Here is a 22,680-nt window from a genome sequence, read left to right as displayed (position 1 = left end):
CCTGTTTTCCTCTGCTACCTATCTGCTATCATGTAAGTGATCATTCTTGGGCATCTTGCCCATTTCAGTCCCTACTTCTATCAGACATAACATGCTGCATATTTGGTCTCGCTGACATCTGGCCATGCACTGCTGGAAGAGCACACTTGCAGCTACCTCGTTTGGTACAGCCTCCCCATCACTTGTAACACCGTACAGTTCTGGGTTTTGTCACTTCTTACAAAATCTCACAAAATGCTTTACAGCATGCACCAATCCATATGGCAAGAATAACTCTTTTTAAGAGCTGTAATACAGGCTGTGTTTAAATAATGCAGATAAATCAGGAAGACTGAGATGTGAGCTTGTCTCCCTCTGAACTAGGAGCTGGAAATTCAGTATATTGCAGTGCCTCTGTGGTTAAAGCCCAGAGTACAGGCTGTGATCTGGTGACCTCTGTGCTCTGCTCTGGGGCCCTGCACCATGTCGTTTTGCTAGAGCCAGCTGCAGATTTGTACAAAGCTGTGGTCTGGAGCATTTCATGTCCCATGGTCCCTTCCTGGCTCCAGCTCGGTCCAAGCCCGTCCCTGTCCCCAGTGCTCAGTGGGAACCAGCACATGGTGGTGCACCCAGAGGGCTGGTGGAGCAGAGCGAACTCAGATGATTTTGGATTCCTGGGGCTCAGGTTTGGTTTGGGGGAAGCAGAGTCAGCATTCTGGGCTGCCATCCCCCATGAGCACTTCTGGTCTCAGCGGGGAAGAGCTGTGCCCTTGGGCAGCGCCCACTCCCCTGACATTGCTGGAGTCTGTTTAAGACAAGCTGGGAGACAGAACCCAGTAACGCTTTCCTTACATGTCCTCATGTCCCTCTGATGTGCATCCTTACAAACGTCCTGAAAGAAGAGCTCAGTTCATCCCATACAAGATTGGGGTGAGATCTGGAGCCCCTGCAGATCAAAATTCTGAACAACCCACAAAATACCTCCCCCTGTCCCTGCCCCCTTTAGCTACTGCCAGAACTGAAGTGTATTAGCCACCCTACCAGCCTGCACCCATATTTCATATTTACTGGTGGTCACTTCAAAATGTTTCAGGGTGCAAATACCCTGTGAGTCTGTTTTCCAGGGGCTGTGCTCAGCACAGGCTTTGCTCAAAGGTTTGTGGCACTTGCTTGGACTCCAGAGGAGGTTGGACAGGTATTTGGAAGTGAAACCCATGGAGGATCCACACCACAGCAGGCACAGGAGATCCCCAGAGCTGAAGATAGTTGGAGGACAGCACAATACAGGGAGACAAGTCCCGCTGATGGGACTTGGTCTTCGCTGAGCCTCCTCCTGTGGTTGCTGCTTCACCCACCGCTCCTGGAGCATTGCTGCACCAAGCTGATGCCCGCAGTGGATGGAGGAAACATCTAGTCCATCTCCTGGTGTCAACCAGCCACCAGATTTCATGTCCAGTCCAACCATGGCGGTATCTAGTATTACAATGCTAAGAATTCTTTACTTAGTCAAAAGGCCAAGCAGCAACGGATGCTTGGTCTGAACCAGGGCAGTCACTTCTGTGCTTCACAGGCCAGATCCAGCCTGGAGGTGACTGTGTTTGATCCTCTTGGCCTCAAAAGCCATTCCTTATCTTCCAGATAAGGTGATGTTACTAGTTTGGTGTTCCTGGCATGGTGATGTTACTGGTTTGATGAACATGGTCACAGAGTCTGAGGCTGTTCAGTGGGGTTGAGGGGCTGAATCACACCTTGGGTGGCTGTGGACACCCATGGGGTAGGAGGCATCCCCAGGCAGATCACTGTCTGTCCTGAAGAAGGGGTGTGCTGTTCAGACTAGGAGTTTAGGAGGTAATCGTGTGTTTAGGTTTTCAAACCCTCCTTGCCTTTTGTAAAATTTTCCATTGGTATCTTAACCAGGGTGTCCTTGGATACTGCTGTCCAAAGAGGAAGAGAGAGAACCAGTATTCCTTTCCCAGTCCCTCTAGACTTGCACCAGTTCAGAGCTTTTGTGACCTTCAGTCACCTCCCTCTTTTCATTCATGTGCAAGAAATAATGCATAAACCTTCTCAAACCTGCTTTTTTACAGAAAGATTGTGCTTGCAAGCTGGTAATGCGGCATGCCTCTCACATCCTCCCCTCACCAGCCCCCATTGCTCCATCCATCCATCCATCCATCCATCCATCCATCCATCCATCCATCCATCCATCCCTCCCTCCCTCCCTCCCTCCCTCCCTGCCGTCTCCCTGGCAACACTGAGTGCACATCCTGGAAAACTTTATCCGAAATCTGCTCTGGGCAGCTTTCCAAATCCATGCTAACCTGATTAGGTGTCTCTGGGGCCTTGGCTGGCTAATCAAATTAGATAGCACTAATGGTAGCAAGGACTTTGAGTGGGTAGAGAGCAGTAAAACATAGTGTATACTTAGTGATAATTATACTTGCTTTTGTGTCATTGATTTATATGCCTCCCCCACACCCCCCGCCCCCTCTTTGTTTTCGTTGTTTTTCAATGCAGCTATTCGGAGGAAGGAAAATGGCTGGTATGATGAGGAGCACCCGCTGGTCTTTCTTTTCTTGGGATCATCTGGAATAGGTAATGTTTGGGTCGTGGTGAGAGGGATGGAGAGCCCTGTGGAGAGGCTAGGCTGGGCAAGGGGGCTACGGCCGGGCTGCTCCTCGGGCTCAGTGTGGGCTTGCAGCACTTTGCGCAGGATCTGCATAAAACACCAGTGAAAGGTGCTGTCGTCCTCCCAGCTGGCCACCCAGTCCATCATCCTGCAGGGCAGCCACTGCCAGACTCCAGCACGCACAGACATGTCTCGTGCTGGGGCATGGGCAGCCTCACGCTGAATCATCCTGGGAGTCCGTCCACCCTCCAAGTCTGACAAAGGGGCAATTTTCCCAATAAAGGCGTTATTTTAACAGCCCTGTGCTTTCTAGCAGGAATGCCCGCATCCTCCGTAGGGGGGGTAATAGCAGAAATCTGCTGCTGGCAACCCAAATCTCAGCTCATCTTGCTCCTGTGGGCAAGGATTGCTTTGTAATGACGGGATTTTATTGACACCGATAATATTTGTCCTCAAGCTCAATAAAATGCAATGTTGACAGCTGATCAGTTCATGAAATGTACAAAATGACTTTTAGTCAGGGGGAAAAAAAGAAAAAAAAAAAAGCAGCTTTAAAGTAACCAAACTGTGACATTTGAAACAACTTTGGTGCTTCTCCTGCATCTGCTGACTCCTGTGGTCCCTGGGAAGATGCCAGTGCTGGAGGGGTTAAGGCAATGGGACGCAGGCAACAACTGCTGCCTGACCAGGCTCCTGCCTCAGAGCAGTGGCAGGCCAAGTATTAACTCTAAATGAGTTGCTATAAAGTTGTATAAAACCAGTAAGAAATGTTTTTGAGACTTCATTGCGCTGCTTATAGCAGGTCTGAAGGCTCAGTGCAGTAAATTGTCAGCTCTTCCACTCCCATGTATTTCCACAGGGTTGGGGAGTTTTCCTTCTCTTCCTGCCATAAAAATTAATATTGAAATAAGAAAGCAAAGCAGCTGAGAATTCTGTTGGATCAAGTGGGTATTTTATATAGGGCCTGATGTAACAGCAATCGAAAGCCCAGGTACGTGCAAACTAGAATGGCTAATGCGTCTTCACATTTCAGTAGGATCCCACAGCAGTTAAACATTTTAAAGATCCATTCATAGATAACGTATGTATATGCAACGTGTAAGTACACATGTATACCTACAAGCTTACACATCGGGATCTACGGCACAGCAACATCTGAAGCCAACAAAGCTCAAACGGAAATAAGATGCTCAATTTTGGCAGAGGTTTTATCTGCCAGCACGGGTTTCCGAGCACGGTGATGAATTCCAATTTTTGCAGCCCTTTTGTGGTGATCTAATTAAGTGATCCTGCAGATCTGACCCACCAAATCTGTCGTCACCGAAATGCAGCTGTGTCAGGCTGGGGCAGATGTGTAATGGCTCCAGTAAGACTGCACTGGGCTTTAGCTAGTTTGTTTTTTTAAGACACTTTTTTTTATTATTTAGAATAGTTGTTCATGGCATATCTGCGTACCTGCTCCCTGCTCTAGCATGTCCAAGCGTTTGTTTTTCAGTGTGCAATGAAATCTAGAATGGATATCTGGGCAGTGCAGGTAGCACGCAGCCGTCAGGCAGTGGGCGAGGTGCTCGTGCCCACCCGCAGAGCATCCCCTGTGGCGGTGAAAGCCTGCGCTTCGCCTTCACTGGTAGTCCCAGGAGCCAAAATCAGCCCAATTCTCCACCTCATAAACCCAATAAACCCAGCATTTACGTGCCAGAGGGGTTTGCTGGCAAAGCCGGGATGTGTCTGACACGGGCAGAACGCGCCTGTTTAATTAAGCGTTTCCCTGAACGTGTGGGCTGGAGGGACAGGAGCTGGCCTTCCGTAAGCTGACATGTGTGTTCGTCCGTGTCAATGTGGATTTGCTCCGTTGCCGCTTGTTCTTAATCCTAGAATTGTATGACAGTTGCCTTATGTAAATCAAAGACGGAAAGAATATCCCATTTCCCTGAAATTCTCCTATCTAGCGCGTAAAAGGTGTTGCATATGAAACTTCAAATATTGAGAGTAAATATAGCAAAAATCTGATCTAACCACATCTTCTTGTGGTAAAAAATAAAGATCTCTCTGCCCATCTTGTAAGAATCAGCTATTAAAAATGAAGCAGCCAGCCCAGGGCCCTCAGCAGGGCGTTATCCCGGGGATCCAGCAGCGATGCCCTCTTCCTACAAGTGCATTTACAGGAAAAAATAGGCGTATTGGTTCCAGGGGAGGCCAGCCCTGGCGTTAGCACAGCTGACGGACAGACGGCAGGCAAACAAACCTGGGTTAACACAAGGATTTTTCTTCCTGTCTTTGGAACAGGTAAAACGGAGCTGGCCAAACAGACAGCCAAGTACATCCATAAAGATGTCAAGAAGGTAACACCTCTGCCATTTTTTTTCCCCATCGCTTTTTGCCATCCGGATGCTTTTAGTAACAGGTGGGGTTGGTTTCTCGATGGGGTTGGTTTCTCAGTGGGGTTTGTCACCTGATTTATTTTAATAAATGTGAGGGCTGGCTGCGCACAGTGAGAAGGGGGTTCTGCCACGCTAAAAAGGACCTGTGAAGGTCCCTGTCTATGTCACCAGGGTATTTGAATTGTAAAAATCTGAACGAATTTAACAATACCTTGTGTGCCCTGTTGCATGTTGCTGTTGTTTTGACATCCTGTATTGTGACCGTATTTTTTTAACTTCTGTTACTAGTAACACTGTAAATCATTAGAAGGATAACATTCTGAAAATCTGTGTTACATGCCCCTACGTGCAGCTCTTGTTGCACTGTGCCGCTACAGATGGTGGAGATGAGGACGTTCATTTTGTGCTCAGGTTTTTTAGTGCTGAAGTGTTTGGGATCCAAACAGCAGATGCCATTTGTGTGGTTTAGTCTGTTACCCACTTGACAGTTCTTTAGAGAAGATGGTTTGGAATTGTTTCTAGGTGGCGGTGGCTTATCAGAGGGCTAGTTCAGGGGTGCCTGAGATTTTAAAACACCAGGCATTTAAAGCCAGGCTCCCCGATTCACATTTGAGCCTCTGCCTGCCTTGAAGAGGTGTCCAGCTCTCTCCTATGGAGAACTGGGGAAGGTGCAGAGTTTGGAGCTGGGGAAAAGGAGGAAACACAAGCAGAGCTGCCCCCTGCACCGATGCTAGATTAATTCCTCTCCCTCACATCCTCCAGCAGAGAACGGACACAAGATAAAATGAGACATGTAGAAAGAAGATCAAAAGTAAAACAACGCTATAAAAATGGCTGTTCTGGCTTCTTTTCCTCATCCTTCTATAATTGCCTTCCAGAAGCAATAAATCCCATCTCCTGATCTCAAGCACCTTCATCCCCGACTCCCACACCTGGAACTGGTCATTGCCCAGCCAAACATCAAATGGAGAAATCATTTAAACGCTGAATGTTGTGTTAATTCAATAGCATGTGCAAATTGGAGTTTTATTGGTAATGAATCAGCTTGGCTGTCGGTGCTGTAACGAGTGGTGTGAGGGGGGGTCGTAAACCCCACAGGCGGTTGCGGGGGTGCAGCAGTTCGCAGGAACTGACAGATTAAGAAAGGAAAACCCGTAACTGTCCTGTTTTCGTGCTGCTAGACAGGTTGCAAGGTAACAACAAATGCTAACCTCCTTATCCAACCTGCGTGGTATGAACCGAGACAGGAGATTTGGGAGCAGGATCAGACCAAAGCAGAGAAGATCCTACAGAGCCTGGCTGTGCTTTGCTTGTGCCAGCTTTTGCTGGGGATGCTAGTGGGACACTCCTCAGCGTGCACACTGCCAGGATCGGGCCCTAGTCTTGTACACTTCGTTCCACCGTAGGCAGTTTGTTGGTGTTTTAATATTTTGCAGGGAAATCTGGCTCTTGTAAATTGAATTCTGTCCTAAACTGACCTGAACTCTTACCACCACCCTCCAGATACCGGCATTTCATGGGAGGGTGGCAAACCAGGCAGATCCTCCTGCTTTCCTCCTTCCATTGGGAGTTCATGGCAGCACTGTCTCGGCTCAGTGCCGCAAGGCATCACCGGGGACCAGAAGAGCTCCAGGCTCCCTGTGCGCTGCCAAACATCCCAGCCATTAGCTCCGATGCTGAGTACTCAGGGCCAGGTTGAGTGGGACTGTGGGCAACCTGCTCTAGTGCACCATGTCCCAGCCCATGGCAGGGGGGTTGGACTAGATGGCCACTAAAAGTCCCTTCGACCCATACCACTCCATGATTCTGTGGTCCGCGTGACTGTGTCCATGGCGTGCGCGGTGTGCGTGTGTCCGGCTGAGCCGTACGCAGACGTGGTGCTGCGCGGGGCCAGTTTCTTGTTCCCAGTCTGTTGTATCCTCCCACCAATCCACTCGCTCTTTCACCGTAATAACCATTTCACACGGGGACTCTGCCTTTGTTGGAGGATAATATTGTGTGTTGGCACGTTTGCAGCCAGCCTCTAAGGGTCTTTAGCAGCACGGGGTCAGCGCCTGATCCTGCCTGGGAAGAGCTGTGCGCAGCGGAGCAGGGAGGTGCCGCTCTGATGGGTTGATGCTGACAGAGAGCTTCCGTGTCCAGCTGGCTGTGCCTGTATGGATGGGGAATGTTCAAGCTTAGGCAAGTTTCTTAGGCAGTTGGACTAGGTGCTCATTGTAGGTCCTTTCCAACTGAAATACTCTACTCCATTCCATTCCATCCTATTCATTTTCCATTTTATTCTATTCTGTTCCATTCCGTTCCATTCTATTTCTGTACCTCTAAGAGCTAGATTATAGCTGTGAGCCCAGGAAGTTCAGTGTCTGCTGTGCATCATCAGCTTTTCAAATGCAAAAAGGAAACTTGGCTTGTATCTGTAAATTCTCTAACAATATTATCTATTTAAGGTGATCACCCACAAACCTAGTTTACCTGGCTTTATGATTTTGATTATTTTTTTTATTTTTGCGGAGAGGATTGTGTTCTAGTTGTGATTTATTTCTGAAAAGCTGAACCGCAGTAATACCCATTTTATGTAGCAAATTGCAAGTTGCTGTTTCAATTCATCTGTGTCACTCTGGCTCTAGCGACGAGCAGAGGTCTGAAGCGAATCTCGGCCGGGGGCTGTGAGCCAGTAGTGGGAACTGTTCCTGGCTGTCTTTGAGAAACTGCAGTCATCTTCCTCAGAGCAACCTCTGGCATTTTGTGGTGGATGTGGCCACTCCAGTGATGGCGGTCCTTGAGAGCTGCACAACCGTGTGTCCATCCATGCAGCCCCCTCCCTAGTTCTGGAGGAGCCTTCTAAGTATAATGAAACTTGGAGCACATAATGAAGTATCACGTTAACGTATTTTTCTCTTTTAGGGTTTCATCAGACTGGACATGTCAGAGTTCCAGGAGAGGCACGAGGTAGTAAAATGGGCTGTCTCTGCTTCCGAGGGGTGCACCTTCGAGTTCAATCAGTAATTTAAACAAATCCTTGTTTTAAAAAAGTCACTGCCCTTTTTCACCTGCATTTGGTCCCTGTCCTGGGCCAGTGCTGAGCAACGTCCCCATTGCCACTGAATGCAACAAGCATCTCCTGTCTCACCCTGGCAGTGGCATCCAGGACCTTCCTGGAATTACTGCCCACGTTCTCCCAGAAAATGGGCAGTTGGAATGTCAAAGTGAGGTGACAGAACAGCAGTTGCTCCGTGTTGTACATTAATTGCAATAGGGGAAATACCTGCCAAAAACACAACGTTTAACTCATGGCAAATTAGGAACAGAGAACCAAGCAACAAGAAAAGCTTTCACAGTTTGTCTCTGCTGGTGTGGCTTCTGTATGCGGTATTGACCCTTGGGGGAAGAGCAACTGCGAAGAGATCATATTGTGCATGAAAATCTGCAGCCCGAGCATGAGCCACATGCTATGCGTCACCCACAGGTGCCAGGGCTGCCCGTGTGCCTGCGCCCAGGCAGGCGCGGCACGGCCCAAAGCCCCGTTCCCCTCCTTGCCTCCAGCACGTTGCTGAGTCCAGTGCAGGATGACCCCCCAGCGTGCCTCCCACAGGGGAAAGGGGGAGAATGCAGCAGAAGACAGGACTGTGGTACAGATTCCACTCCTTCCATCACACCTCCTGCCCAATTCTGGTGCTGCAGGAGAGGTGGGACGTCTCACCAGGGTCACCTTCCGAGCTGGTGAGGCCCTAAAGCCCTTTGAAGAGCTCTGTCTGCCCAAAAAATAGCAAGGTCCTAGCCGACATAGGGTCATAATGCTTCTCTTTTGCTGGCTGTATAGGGGCCTGGTATTTTTTATCGATGCCATTGGTGAGGAGCACCCAAATCCACAGAGTGTGGGATGAGAAGTATCCCACAAGGGATCTGAGGATCATCCCCATAAACTGTAGCTGCTCTATTGTTCTATGAGGACAGGGAGGAAGGAGGAGGAAGACTCACTGGCTGGGTCCTGGGAAGATGGTGTGTTGAAGGAGAGGAGGAGGAAGGTGCTGGGGAGGAGCTCAGAAGGACAGGTCCAAGATGGGAGTACCATTTTTTTGCATTTCTTGCTGCCGAGGGCGGCCGCCAGCCTGTGCCTGGGTACACAGCAGGCTGCGAGCGGTCAGGGGTCAGGCAGACCCTCACACCCAGCATGCTGGGCTGTGACAAGGGCTGATTCGAATATTGACCTGGCACGAAGCAGCGGCAGCCATGGTATCATCATCAGGAACTGCCAGGCCCTCGAATGACCAGGGCTAGAAAAGGTCTGGAAAAATGGATATTTTATATCCAAAGCAGTGAAGGGAAGGGGTGTAGGAAGGGAAAATAAAGATGTGCTTGCAGCTGGCCTGATAGATTGGCTGTGATAGGGTCCTGCACAGCAGGGGTAAAAAAATAGATGAAAATAAAGCCATGTTGATGATTCAGTAGAAAGAAAGAGGAGCTAAGAGTAGCAGTATAAATGTAAGAGATAAAATATTGTGCCCTGACAAAGACAAGAGGCAGAGCTAAGGGAAGGAATAAAGTAGAGAATTGTGGTGAGCGCAATATAAATTTTTCAAGCAAACGAGGATCAGGAGGTCAGCCCGGGAGACAGCGTCCTTTGAAGGAGCCTGAGGAGCCTCCCGTAGCCCCAGGCACTGCAAAACAAATGCACTGAATTAGCTGCCATCGGCTAATTTCTGCTTTCCCGTTCCCAAGTCAGCCAGCGGGACCCCCTCACCTCTGCAGCCCTTGGCTGTGGGAGCAGGCAGGGGTGGCAGTGGCAGTGCTGGGCAGTGATGCTCGGGGAAGGGGGCTTGCAGCAATCCCCGGGCAGCCTGCCCATATCGCACAGCAAAAAGGAGCTGCCTGAATGGGAGAATCACAGAATGACAGAAGGGTTTAGGTTGGAAAGGACCTTCAAGACCAGCCGGTCCCACCCCCCGCCAGGGGCAGGGCCCCCTCCCCCCAGCCCAGGCTGCTCCCAGCCCCGTCCAGCCTGGCCTTGAGCCCTGCCAGGGATGGGGCACCCACAGCTGCTCTGGGCAGCCTGGGCCAGCGCCTCGCCGCCCTCATGTCGGAGCGGGCCCAGAGGAGGCCACGGAGCTGGTCAGAGGGCTGGAGCCCCTCTGCTGTGGAGACAGGCTGGGAGAGCTGGGGCTGTCTCCTCTGCCAGCCCCACAGAGCCGCACTCAGCAAAGGGGGCTGCACTGGCACGGCTGTGCCACAGCAGCACACGGCCTTTACCCTTTGCTAATGCTCAGACCATGACAGACTCACCCTTCAGCTGTGCTGCTTCCTTATCCTGGATTAAGGAAAGGAAATCCCTTGGTTTCTTGAGGAATCAGGTTTTTCTCATGAATTCCTTCTGCTTCCTGTACACACAGCCGGCTGCTGACTCTGCATGTCCAGCATCCTGGAGAAACACGGAGAATTAACAAACTGATAATTTTATTCTTTTCCACTTCTATTTGCCTAAAGGACTGTGACTTCAGATGCACCCACAGACCCAGGTTGCTTGAAAATGCTCCAAGTTTTAAGTAAAAACTTACGTGTCATTTTGCCAAAACATTTCTGTTTGTCAGAATATTCTTCTAAATGATCTTCTAAATTTTTAAACCTCATTTAAAAAAAAACATAGTATCAACAGGTAATGAATCTTGTACTGACACAGGAGAATACTTTCCCTTGTGGCCTCTTCCCACGCGTTGATTCCCACCTGCCACTCTTAGGTCCTTTGAATTCTGCTCTTAAAAGGCTAAGGAGATGAAAATAGGTGTTGGACAGCTGGGATGGGTGGCTCAGACAGCTGCTTAGAAAAGCAGGGGTGGTGCCTTTCTGCCTGCTCGGGGCTGCTCCTGCAGATTCTGCTGGTTAAAGCTTGGAGTGAGGTAATTGCTCAGCAGGCACCAATCTGCATTTGGCCAATTGTTGCTTATTAAGCTGATTTGGTGATACCTGGGGCGCGATAGATGTCACAAGAATATAGAACTTTATTTGTCTGTCGCAAAGCATTGGGGCTGCCTGCTGAGCTACAAGAGGGCTTCATCATTCCTGGCATCCGTGAATCAGCTTTCACTGTCCTGTTGCTTCCTCCTTAGGGTCGCCAAGTTTATTGGCTCTCCACCTGGCTACGTGGGCCATGAAGAGGGTGGGCAGCTCACCAAGAACAGCTGAGGCGAATGTCCAAATGCTGTGGTGCTCTTTGACGAGGTTGACAAAGCCCACCCAGATGTCCTCACCATCATGCTGCAGCTGTTCGATGAGGTAAATCCACATGTTGGGGTCAGAGTTTGCACAAGGGCTCTTTGGAAGGTGACAGTGAGCGTGCAGGGATGATGGATGCTGAAGGTGTCCTAGAGCGGAGCTGAAATGTTCCAGATCAATAGTCGCCTCCAAAAAAAGGTGACCCAACCAGTCAGCCTCTTCTCCATTTTAACACCAGGATGATACTGAGGTGTCCTGCTGCAATAAATGACACCTTTAGTCAAAGAAGAAGCCAGTGATGGGAGGGTTGGAAACTTGAGGATGAAACCTGGGAATCGGATTGTCCCATGTCACCAGGAAGATGTGACGGTGAAGACTGTGTCATGAGGATACCGCTAAGGAAAAAGCACCCCAGTGACAGCTCAGTGTCGGAAAAGGTGGGCTGCAGGTCCACAGCAGAAAGCAGGAGCGGTGAGAGGAGGCAGGAGGGCAATGGCTGTGTTCCTGTGGTGCCCTGTGCCTACATCCCATGTACTCTGCCTCCTGCACAGCACAGAGAAAATTGGCTCCAAGGTCTTGGCAGCAGGTCAGGGTGTTGCCACATCATCAGAAAAGCAGATACTCTGGGGACTTCAAAGCCCATTGGTATCCTGATCGATTGTTAATTGCTGGGTTTTAGTTCAGGTTGGTTATTTGACTTTCAGATGGCATGTGATTTGTTTCACACCTTCCTCCCCCCAAACAAAAAATCATAGAATCAGAGAATGGTTTGGGTTGGAAGAGATCCAGGATCATCTAGTTTCCAACCCCCTTGCCATGGACAAAACTCTTCAGCTAATGACCTAGGAGGAGTCTCCAGAGGAAGCCAGGACACTCTTGGAGATGGCTGGCAGGAGCCCTGGGCGAGCCATCAGCATGGACCTGCCTCTAACATTGACAAAACTGCTTGGGTATCTACCTTGGAGGAACCTGGGGCTCCTGAAACCATTGTGTGTGTGGGGGAAAGCCCATGCCCAGTAGCTCTCCATGGAAACTCCTAGGCATCTCCAGGACTGTGTTGGGCTCCTCTGGAGACAGCGAAAATCCTAAGTAGACCTCCTCCAAGGTAGCTACCCAGGGAGGATTGTCGACCTCAGAGGCAGGTCCATGCCCGTTAGCTCCCCAAATACCCTCCCAGGCATCTCCGTGCATTACAGCACCCGATCCCACTGCAGCAGGAAGGAGAGCAGATACCCGCTGTCGGAGGAGGGAGCACAAGTCTATCGGCTTTGGAGTCCTTTGCTGTCTCGGGGGGGGCACTTGGCATACCAACCTGTGCTGGCAGCTGCAGCTTTCTTGACGAGCTGGTGGTGAGCCAGGGATGCGGATGTGTTTCCAGGCTCTGCATCTTCTGCTGAGCCTCCGCCTGCTGGTGCAGCTTTTGGTTTATTTTTAAGGTCCTGGTCTGTCTCAGAGGCACCCAAACTCGCAGCAACACGCTGGAAGGTTTTGGGGGTTTTTTTTGTTTGTTGTTTTTCTTTAAGGATTATAACACAATTTTTTCTTGCATAGATCATCGCAGCAGCAGCTAAATGTGAAATCATTCCTGTACACACACTTGACAGGGCAATAACCCAAATGTGAATCTCAAGCACCCAACAAGGATTTGTTCATTGTGCTGGATATCTGTTGCTGGAGACGTATTGAGAAAAGAAACCGCCTGGGGAAGCTGCTGATTTTTTTCCCTTCTTTTTCTCTCTTTATTTTATTAATCAAGAGAATAGTACTTTTGAAGGGTTCCTGTGTCAGCTTGGTAGGAGGAGGGGTGATGCACAGCAGTTGGCTGCAGCAGCGGTTGCCCTCACTGCGAAGTGTGCTGCTGGGCTGTCTGTTGGTTTGGTTTGATGGGCAGTTCTGCAAGTGTGAGGGATGCTCCCTGTTGCCTCTTGCTGTCACGGCCTCTCCACTGCTTAGTTATAGCCATAACCCAGTTATTTCTGCAAGGTTATTTTAGCTTTGCTATGTCAGTCAGGCTCCTGGCAGTCTGTGCTCCCTGTGGTGCTTTCAGACACCTCTGAGCCCTCCCTGCCATGGGGAGCTTCGAACTGGCTTGTTCTGGAAGGCTTTGGTGAACATCTGGGCAATGCTGCTGGAGCTTTTCAAGGCACCAACGCCTGCAGTTACCCACCTCTGCCCCTGACAACAGCCCACACCAGGGGTCATCTCGTGCTCAGCACTCCAGCACACAACCCAGGCGCCAGCCAACCCACAACCACGGAGAAGGGCTGATGCCAAGAGTCTGGACCGCCTCTGAGAGTCCTTCAACCTCCCTAAGGGGCAGCAGCCTCGTTAGAGGGGTGAGGCAGAGGCACAAGGTGACAACAACTTCACCTGCACCTCACGGGGTTTCACCGGAGCTCATGTGTCAGACGGCAATCCACAGCAGGGAGCGCAGGCAGAGGTCAGAGGCAGCAGAGTAATGCCCCTGCGAGCATCTCTCAGGGCTTCCACCAAGTCTGTGCCAGGTGGAACAGGCTCGGACCACGTGCAGGGCAGGTTACGGCTGCTCTTCGGAGAGGTTACCCATTCAGCCTCCACAGCTCAGCCCCGCTTCCGTCCTGCCTGTACCCATGGGCATCCCTCACTCTGGGGAAAATCGGGACCCGTATCCTTTCACCTCAAGTTTTGGCGGAACCCTGGGGTGCCTGCTGACGCTGCCGGTGTCAATTTGGTGTTGTTGCAGGGCAGGCTGACAGATGGCAAGGGGAAAACCATTGACTGCAAGGATGCCATCTTTATCATGACCTCCAACGTGGCGAGGATGAGATTGCCCAGCACGCTCTGCAGCTCCGACAAGAAGCCATGGAGATGAGCAAGAAAAGGATCGCAGAAAACTTGGGTACTGGCCTTTCAATGTCATACTCCAAATCCCTAAAGAATCCACCTCCTTCCTTACACGGCAGGCCCCTTGTTCCATTTGACACCAGATCAGCCATCCCTCTGCCAGGGGGAGCACCCAGACGCTTCGGTTGCCTCCCCACTGCTCATCCTTGCAGCCTGGTCCGCACTGACACATCCTCCAGGCCCTGCAGCTTTTGGGCAAGCCTCAGGGATGCTCCTCTGCCAGAAGGGAAGGCAGCTGCCGGGTCTTTGATGGGTATGTCTGAAAAGTCATGCTGTTGCCTTCTAGGATGACCTGTTGCTGAGAAGTCCCACACCCCAATCTCCACCCTGCTCCCTCCTGTAATATCTCTGCTTTGGGCTTCCCCTATTCTGAAATCCTCATTATTTGAGATCACATCCTTCAGAATGAGATCACATCTTTGGAGAAGGCTTTCTGTCCACCTCCCAGCCTTCCTCATCCTGTGCTTTCTTCCCTTTATCTCCTCACCTTATCCATTCTTTCAGAACCCTTCCAAGTGTTTCCTAGAGAAGACAGGGGCTGGTACAGGTGCTCCTGTTAAAGAGGAAGAGTTTTGTTTCCTCACAGTCTTTTCAAAAAGGACTGAGCTTAATCAGTTTTGCTTCGCCTTGGAATGGGAGCGCTGGACCCACACATCAGGGTCCTATAGAAATTTTTTTAGAAATGTGAATTGGGTAATAAAAGGAGAACTGAGTAGAGTAAGGGCAGCCTCTAAGATGTGAACTAAACAGCTCTGGTGAAGGTAGCAGAGTCCCAGTTTGTGTGCAACCCTCCACTGCCTTCACCAGCTGGTTGGTGATAACTGCAGTGGCACCAGGAGGCTCTGGGGACTGGCAGGTCTCTGCTGTGCCAAGGATGGATGGACAGGCAGGCGGCGATGTCTGCAGCAGGGGCCGTCCCTCTAGCTCTAAAATCACAGAATCACAGAATGGTTTGGGTTGAAAGGGAGCTTAAAGATCATCTAGTTCCAACTCCCCTGCCATGGGCAGGGACATCTCCCACCAGGCCAGGTCCTATTGCTACAAGCCCTTGCCCAAAGCCCCTCCCCAGCTTTCCTGTCGGCCCCTCCAGGCACTGGGAGCTGCTCTAAGGTCTCCCCGCAGCCTTCTCCTCCCCAGGCTGCACAGCCCCAGCTCTCCCAGCCTGTCCCCACAGCAGAGGGGCTCCAGCCCTCTGACCAGCTCCGTGGCCTCCGACGGGCCCGCTCCAACAGGTCCGTGTCCCTCTGATGCTGAGGACCCCCGAGCTGGACGCAGCGCTGTGGGGGGTCTCAGCAGAGGGGAGCAGAGGGGCAGAGCCCCCTCCCTCGCCCTGCTGGCCCCGCTGCTGGGGATGCAGCCCAGGGCACGGGTGGCTTTCTGGGCTGCGAGCGCACATTGCCGGGTCATGCTGAGTCTCTCATCCCCCAGCACCCCCAAGCCCTTCTCTGCAGGGCTGCTCTCCATCCATCCTCTGCCCAGCCTGTACTGGGATTGCTCTGACCCATGTGCAGGACCTTGCGCTTGGCCTTGTTGAACTTCATGAGTTGCACACGGGCCCAACTCTAACCTGTGAAGGTCCCTCTGGACGATGTCCCTTCCCTCCCTGCCTGCAAAAATGTGCAGCGGTTTGCAAGCACAGACGCTGGCACAGGGAAAGACTGTCTCCGTCCCATGGTCCCTGTGCCTGTGGATAACCAGGCATCCATGAACGATGGCTGCATCCCTTGTTTTCTCATCAGTTTTAAAAAACTAATCAGTCTGGCGGGGGTTTAAGACCCTTTTACAGTCTTAAATGTCTGGACACTGCATCTTCCATAGGGTATCTAGCAGCATGTGCTGTCACGGATGCACCGTGTTTACTAAAGGTCAGTCTCAAGAGCTCTGCTCACCAGTGGAAATGCCCAGAGAAGCTGTGGTGTGCAGTGTGTGCTGCGACTGCGCCTGGGGAACACTGCCATCTGCATCAGCTCCATGGGAGCAGGAAAAAATGTTGGTGTTTGATGCCAAATGCATTTTTCAGCTTCTTTCTCACTGTCTCTTCCTTTTTATTTTGAGAAGTGGATGCCAAAGCTGGCTTAATTCAGAATCTTTAAACTTCAATCAAACTAGGTAAAGGACAAAGCATGCCTGCAACTGAACTTTCAAGAATAACATTTTAAAATGCCAAGCACTTTTCTGCTAAATGAGGAAAGCATTGAATTTTAATTTCTAGAACTGTAAGGCAGACAGCTGCAGTGAGTAAACGGCAGCTAGAGAGCATAGCTGGAAAATGCATTTCGGCTCAGAAGCTTGCCCTCAATTGAGTTTCGTGGAACTCCTTGTGATTTACTGAGTTCTTGGCTTGGAGATGCTCTTTGAAGGCGGTGGCCAGGAGGTCAGCTGAAGTGCCTGGGTGGGCAGATAAATGGAAAGATAGAGGGAAGGAGCTGTTTCTGCAGCATCTCCGCATCTGGGAGTGCACGCAGCAGCGATTGCAGGTGGCAAACCGGAATGCTGGGGGCAGCTCTGTCTCTTCTGCCTTCTCCAGCTCTCCTCTTCCAGAACGCTGTACCAAATTCCTGTTATTTACTGAAAACACCCTTGGTGCCTTTTAGAAGAAAACAAAAAAGTGAAACGGGCCAAATCCTTACAACCAAAGACCCACACCACTCCATTTAGACTGCGTGGCTGGGCTGGACCATCCATTTCCCCTGTGCTGTGCTGCAAACTGCCACCCCAGGATGCACCCAAGCCCCACAGGCGTGCTCGTGTCTGCCGTGGCAGGGAGGGAGAGGTGATTTCAGAGCACACAGCGTCCCTTTGTCCCGGTGTTGGTCTGGTGGAGCCTGAGAGTCCCTTCTGCCGCTGCTTGGGGTGCAATGATCCTCATCAAGTCTGCAAAGCTGGGAAGGGCACCCAGAAGCCTGGGTCTTTCTCTAGCACCCTATGTGTCAGGATCCTATCCAGTGTGCCTTGGATGCGAGGGATCTCCCTATGAGTGTCCCTATGTGTTAAATAGCACCTGGAGTTAAATGCGGGGATGTGTAGGAAGAAATGAGACGATAAAGGCAAAGAGAAAAGTGCCTTTGGGCGGCAGACAGGTAAATCCTGCTTTTAAACTGCCTGTGGAAGTTCTGAGCTGGGATTCGGGAGCCAGCCAGACCCTGGCTCCATCTGCAGTCAGTGGAGGGAAGTAGTCTCCAGCCAGAGCTGTGCCACAAACAGTCTGAGCATGGGTTTGCTGTTTGCTGAAGGGACTGAGGACCGTCCCCGTGCCTGGCAGAGCTGCAGGACACGGAGCAGCCCCAGGTGACAGAGTGCTCTGTGCATCGTGTAATTGGCACCGGCTCCCAGAGAGCAGCCAGCGGCTGGGCAGAGAGGACTCCTGCTAACCAAAACCTCTGTGAGCTGGTGAGGCAGCTCCTGAGGGCGCAGGGCAGAGGGTGAAGGCAGAGCTGGAGCTTTTTTGCCATGCAAGTGAAACACGTAGGTGTAGGGTGCTCCCCTCGGGCACCCAAAGCATGCAGGGCGGCCGTGGCAGCCCCAAACCTGCTGTCCAGAGTGTCAAGCGCAGGGACACCCCACTATGAATGCCAACCTGGCCAGTGGCATGTGTGGAGGTTCCAGGCCTGTTGTGAAGTCCCCTCAGGACCCCCACCTTCCTCGCTGCCCAGCCTCCAGCTCCTTGTCATGCTGCTTTGCTCGCCCATCCTCAGGAGCTGGGTGGACAGAAAGCCCGTGTTCCACCTCACCCTCCCACACCCTCCTGTTTTTCAGAGGATGTCCAGATGAGCGACAAGATAACCATCTCCAAGCAGTTCAAGGAAAAGGTTATTCGACCCATCTTAAAGGTACAGATGATTTTTTTCATGGCTTATGTTTCAGGTGTCCTGAGCTTTGGTCACTGAGTCATTCGATACAATGGTTCTTCACCCAGCTGTCTCCCAGCTGTGAGATAAGCAACATGATGTCCTTTTTCAACTTTCAGCCACAAAGAGTCATAGAACGGTTTGGGTTGGAAGGGACTTTTAATTAAGGTCAGAACCCAGCAGAAATAAATAACAGCTTCTTACTCACTCCCTGTGCTCTTGTAGTAGTGCAGCAACATGAGACAAGAAAGAGAACGTGGGGTGGGAAGTGCTGCAGTGGGAATTTGGGGGTTCTCTGCTCTCCCGGGGTCACCATCTGCTCAGCTCATGCACTGCTGCAGAGGGACCAGGAAAACCTGACTGCAGCAACACGTCCTGATGACATTAAGTTTAAGATGTTTCTGAAGGACTTCAGGGCGCTGCTCACCTGGCAGTTCCTACGGAGACCGAAGAATTTGACCTCCCGGCAGGAGGCTCAGATCGGAGCCTCAGACCAGGAGGGCTGGCACGCAGCGAGGTGTCTTACTGTAAGTGGCTCGGGCAGGAGCAGACAGCAGAGGAGGCTGGAGCTGGGCTTACACTGCAGGAGAGATTCCTTTCTAGTTCCTCTTGCCACCTCCAGAATTAATTTCTCCTGTAAGCCATGCTGAGAGATGCTCCTGTTGACCTGAGATCTGGCAGCACAGACTTCCAGCTCCCTGGTGGGGTAGGATGGCTGCCAGGGCCACGCTACACTGACGCGTGAGCTGTCGGAGGTGGGAGTGATCCCTGGGGAGCTCCTGCAGCGTCACCGTCACTGCTGTCCCTCTCAGAGTCACCAACCCCGTCCCCACTGACTTTCACCCCTTGTCCCCACAGGCTCACTTCAGACGAGATGAGTTCCTGGGGAGGATCAATGAGATCGTCTATTTTCTCCCTTTTTGCCACTCTGAGCTCATCCAGCTTGTCAACAAGGAGCTAAATTTTTGGGCCAAAAAGGTAAAAACCATCCATGGCCTTAGACGTAACTTCTCAAGAGATGCATGAGCAGAGGGAAATCCCTGCCCCAACCTTCATCCTCCTGAGGTGGACACAGTGAACGTCTATCTACCTTGGGGCACTCGGTGCTCGGAAGGGTGTAGGGACCCCCTGGGATGGCGGGGGACGGTTCCTCCTGTGGCGGGGCAGGGATGAGTTTCAGGCCATGTTCAGAGATGTTGTTTTTCTGATTGGTCTTTGCACATCTGAGCTCTCTGGGGGACTAAAAAGGAATTAGGGGACCGCTTGGTGCTTTGGTGGGTCTGGCCTGGTGGAGTCCGCCCTTTCCTCCTCGGCCGAGCTCAGGCCCAGGGATGCTCAGCACCTACCGTGCTGCCTGTGGAGTCCCTGCTGCTCAAGGAATGGGGTGCCAGGGTTGCTCAAAGGCATCGGTAACCCTTCCTCCTCTTCCTCACCTGGCAGGCCAAGGCGAGACACAACATCACCCTGCTCTGGGACAGGGAGGTCATGGATGTGCTGGCTGATGGCTACAACTTGCACTATGGTGCCCGGTCCATCAAACACGAGGTAAAGCCAAGGACGGAGCCCCAGTGAAGCCCACAGCATTGCCTCCAGCCCTGCTCTGCACAGGGAGGGGATTATTGTTGGGGTCTGTCCTGCAGAAGAGGGGCCCCACAGCTCCCAAGGGGAGATGTTCATGGTCTGTGGGAGGAAACGGCACGGCCGGTACACTCCAGAGACGGGGAATAAGCAGGATGAACAGGAGATTCCAGGATCCTGCGCTGCCCCAGGGTGGGAAGGAGAGCTGCCTGGCTCCCCAGGAGGCTGCTGACAGGGCTTTTCTGATGGGAGCTGCTTTTCCTTCTTCAGGTGGAGCGGCGTGTTGTGAACCAGCTGGCAGCTGCCTATGAGCAGGACCTGCTGCCGCGGGGCTGCACCTTGAGGATCACGGTGGAGGACTCAGACAAGCAGCTGCTGAAAACCAAGGACAGCTCTTCCCCTGGAGCGGAAAAAGCAAAGATGCCAACGTTGAGATTGGAGATAGTGGAGAAAGACAGCAAATCCCGAAAACTGGACATCCAAGCACCTCTGAACCCAGAAAACATTGCTTATTTCTTGTAGGCAGCAACGAGCACACTCCGCCCCACGCTCTGCCATGGTGCGGGCAGCACAGGTTGACAATAAAACCCCATGAGACTGGGAGTGTGCGATGTGGCCACGTCGGTGAGGGCCGGCAGCCGGTGGGGCAGGGAAAAAGCCGTGCTCCTGCCACCTCCGCTGCCCCAGCGCCGGGCACAGGCAGGCAGGAGCTGCCCGCTCAGCTTGCACCCGCTTCCTCCAGGGTGGGCACAGGGGGCTCTGGAGCTGCAGCTCTGGGTGGCGAGGTGCCACGCTGCCAGCTGGGGACACGTAGGTGGAGGGTTCTGGGGTTTTGCTTGGTGTAAGAGAAGGTGTCAGAGCTTTTTAAGAAAGGGGAAAGCAGATTGCAGACCGTACGGGAGCCAGGGTGTCCAGTGCGGGTGGGATTTGCCGTTCCCTGAAGAGGCAGCTCGCTGCGGGGGCTGGGTTGGACTGCGGCTGGAACAGGGCAGGACAGGGACCGAGGGTGCGGCAGCTCGATTCTAGAAGCCACCAGGCACTTGGACTGTGTTTTGCCCGCTTCTCATTATTTATTGCAATAAACACGGTATGCACATACAACCTGCATCTGGCATGGGCCAGGGGAGGATGAGGGGAGCAGAAGTGGGGTTTGCCCCACGGCAGGACACATCCCCCAGGGCTCCTGCATCTCCTGCTTATCGCCAGGAGCTGTGAACAACGCTGGGCACATTTCCCTGTCCCAGCCAGGCAACATCCCAGTGCAAACCTCTCACTAAATCCTCCCCGCTGATTTTCTTCTGACCTGCTTCCAGGAAATATTTAATATCTCAGGCTTAACCCAGCTGCCCAAGTTGTCCCCAGTGTCAGAGCTGGAGCAAAGGTCCCCAGCCCAGACAAATGATGGTGGCTCTCACTGGGTAGAATTGGCTTTTTCCTGTGTGTTTGTGGGTGGGAGGGTTCACTGCCCCAAGCCGTGGTTGGCAGAACAGCCCTGGCCCCGTGATCTCTGCAGGGCACGGGGGTGAGGGGCTCCCCTGCGAGCGGTTTTGGGGTGCATCTTCTGGGGGCTGGAGGAGGGTTCTGGCACCAAGGGCAGCATCGCCTGGCAGAGATGACAGGGCAGATAAGAGAGGTTGTTGGGGGAAAATCCCATTTCCTCCGACCTCCATCCACCTCCAAGCCTTGCCATGCTGAGCTCACATGCATGGCTGAGTAGTGTGAGCGATCCCCCCAGTGAGGGACTCGGCGTGGGGTCACACCTGCCGTGTCCTCTCCCGAGCAGAGCCAGCCCAGCTGCTGTCATCCCTGGGGATGAGGTGTCCCATGGTGGGTACTGGCTGGGTTTGGGATGCACGGTCACCTCTGGAGCCACCCCAGCCATGCCACCATCACCCCGCCGGGAGAGGAGCCCTCTCTGCCGCAGAGACAGCAGCACTTCACCGAAAGCACCAACTCCTCCAGCTGGTGACGTGTTGCCAGGGCTGATTATGAAGAGTAGAAAACGAAATACAAAAGGCAATCAAACCGAATAGCCCTCCAGAATTAATAAGCTGGAAGTCACAGTCCCTTGGGCACAGGGACGGGGACAGCTCAGAGGTGGCAGCGAGCTGCTGGGGTCCCTGCCCGACTCGGCAAACTTGTTCTGTGAAGTCCCCCTGCCCAAGCATCCCTGCTGGCACTGCTGGGCTGTGGCGTGGGCTCAGTTTTGGTGGTGGCACTCATTTCTGGGGGGATACAGGAAAGTTTAGGGGTGCTGCCCTGACCTGCCTTTCCATCCCTGTTGCCTTTTCCTGCTGTGGAGCTTAACTCGGTGCCACTGCCTTCCACAAGGGCTGCAAACTGAGGGAAGGAAAGCTGGAAAAGCCGGGGGAGCCTCTGGGATGGCAAGCGGAGCTGCCCCATCACAGGCACTTCCCGTGCTGGTGGTCCATGGGTGCCCTGCTCCTCTCAACCCCTGCCCAGGCAGCTCCAGGCTGGCAGCGGGTGGGTGGCGGAACTGGAGAAGATGAGCCTGTTCCCATCTGGGTGCTGGGATGAGGGGCTGGCTGTGCCTGGGGGTTGCCTGGATGGGGAAGGGAGCCTCCAGCAGCAGGATTTGGCCTTTATGAGCCACTCAGGGTGACCTGCAAGAGGCCAGCAGGCCAACCAAGAGCAGGTTTCTTTTCCCCTGAAAGGGTTTTGGAGCTTCACTGGGCTTTTCTGGACCCTCTGAGATTCAGGTTTGCTCCCATGGGAGGGCCAGGAGGCGGTTCAGCTGCAGGGATGGCTGACACCAAACCCACCGGAGTTGCTGGCTCAGCCCCTGCCCCTTCCCACACCTTCACGTCCTCTCCCTGGGTGGCAGGGCTGCAGGGGAGCCAGGGCGTGGGGAGGGGGTCCCCCAACACACCGGGGTGCCTCACAGGGCAGCAAGCAGCATCCCCAAACCCGCCATCACCTCCTGCAGTGACGGGACACCAGCAAATGCCAGCCCCACGCTCTGCACAGCTCCCTCCATCCTGCCCAGTGCAGGACAGGCAAAGCCGGGACCCTGGGGGCCTCCCCAGGCGTCACCAGGCCCCCAGCCCGGCGGGCAGCAAGGGGAAATGGGGCTGGGTAAGGTGGGTCCTACAGCAGCGGCAAAGCAGGGCCAGGGGGTGCAGAGGTGAGCGTGCCGGGCCAGGGGGTGCACGGG

At 52.7% G+C, this 22,680-nt stretch overlaps 1 protein-coding gene across 1 annotated transcript in view; it reads left to right on the top strand.

The window, feature by feature from the left end:
• CLPB (caseinolytic mitochondrial matrix peptidase chaperone subunit B) overlaps positions 1-20,603 on the top strand; it is a 92,869-nt gene extending 72,266 nt beyond the window's left edge. The window contains 10 exon segments of the mRNA XM_037377024.1: positions 2,497-2,574; positions 4,895-4,950; positions 7,894-7,938; positions 11,092-11,256; positions 13,919-13,991; positions 13,994-14,074; positions 17,836-17,909; positions 18,786-18,905; positions 19,368-19,472; positions 19,776-20,603. Coding sequence (XP_037232921.1) covers positions 2,497-2,574; positions 4,895-4,950; positions 7,894-7,938; positions 11,092-11,256; positions 13,919-13,991; positions 13,994-14,074; positions 17,836-17,909; positions 18,786-18,905; positions 19,368-19,472; positions 19,776-20,027 — 1,049 coding nt within the window. The 3' untranslated portion in view covers positions 20,028-20,603.
• The last annotated feature ends 2,077 nt before the right edge of the window (positions 20,604-22,680 follow it).

This window comes from Falco rusticolus, chromosome 2 (genome assembly GCF_015220075.1).
Source record: "Falco rusticolus isolate bFalRus1 chromosome 2, bFalRus1.pri, whole genome shotgun sequence".
NCBI classification, from domain to species: domain Eukaryota; kingdom Metazoa; phylum Chordata; class Aves; order Falconiformes; family Falconidae; genus Falco; species Falco rusticolus.
This window is presented reverse-complemented; position numbering and strand designations above follow the sequence as displayed.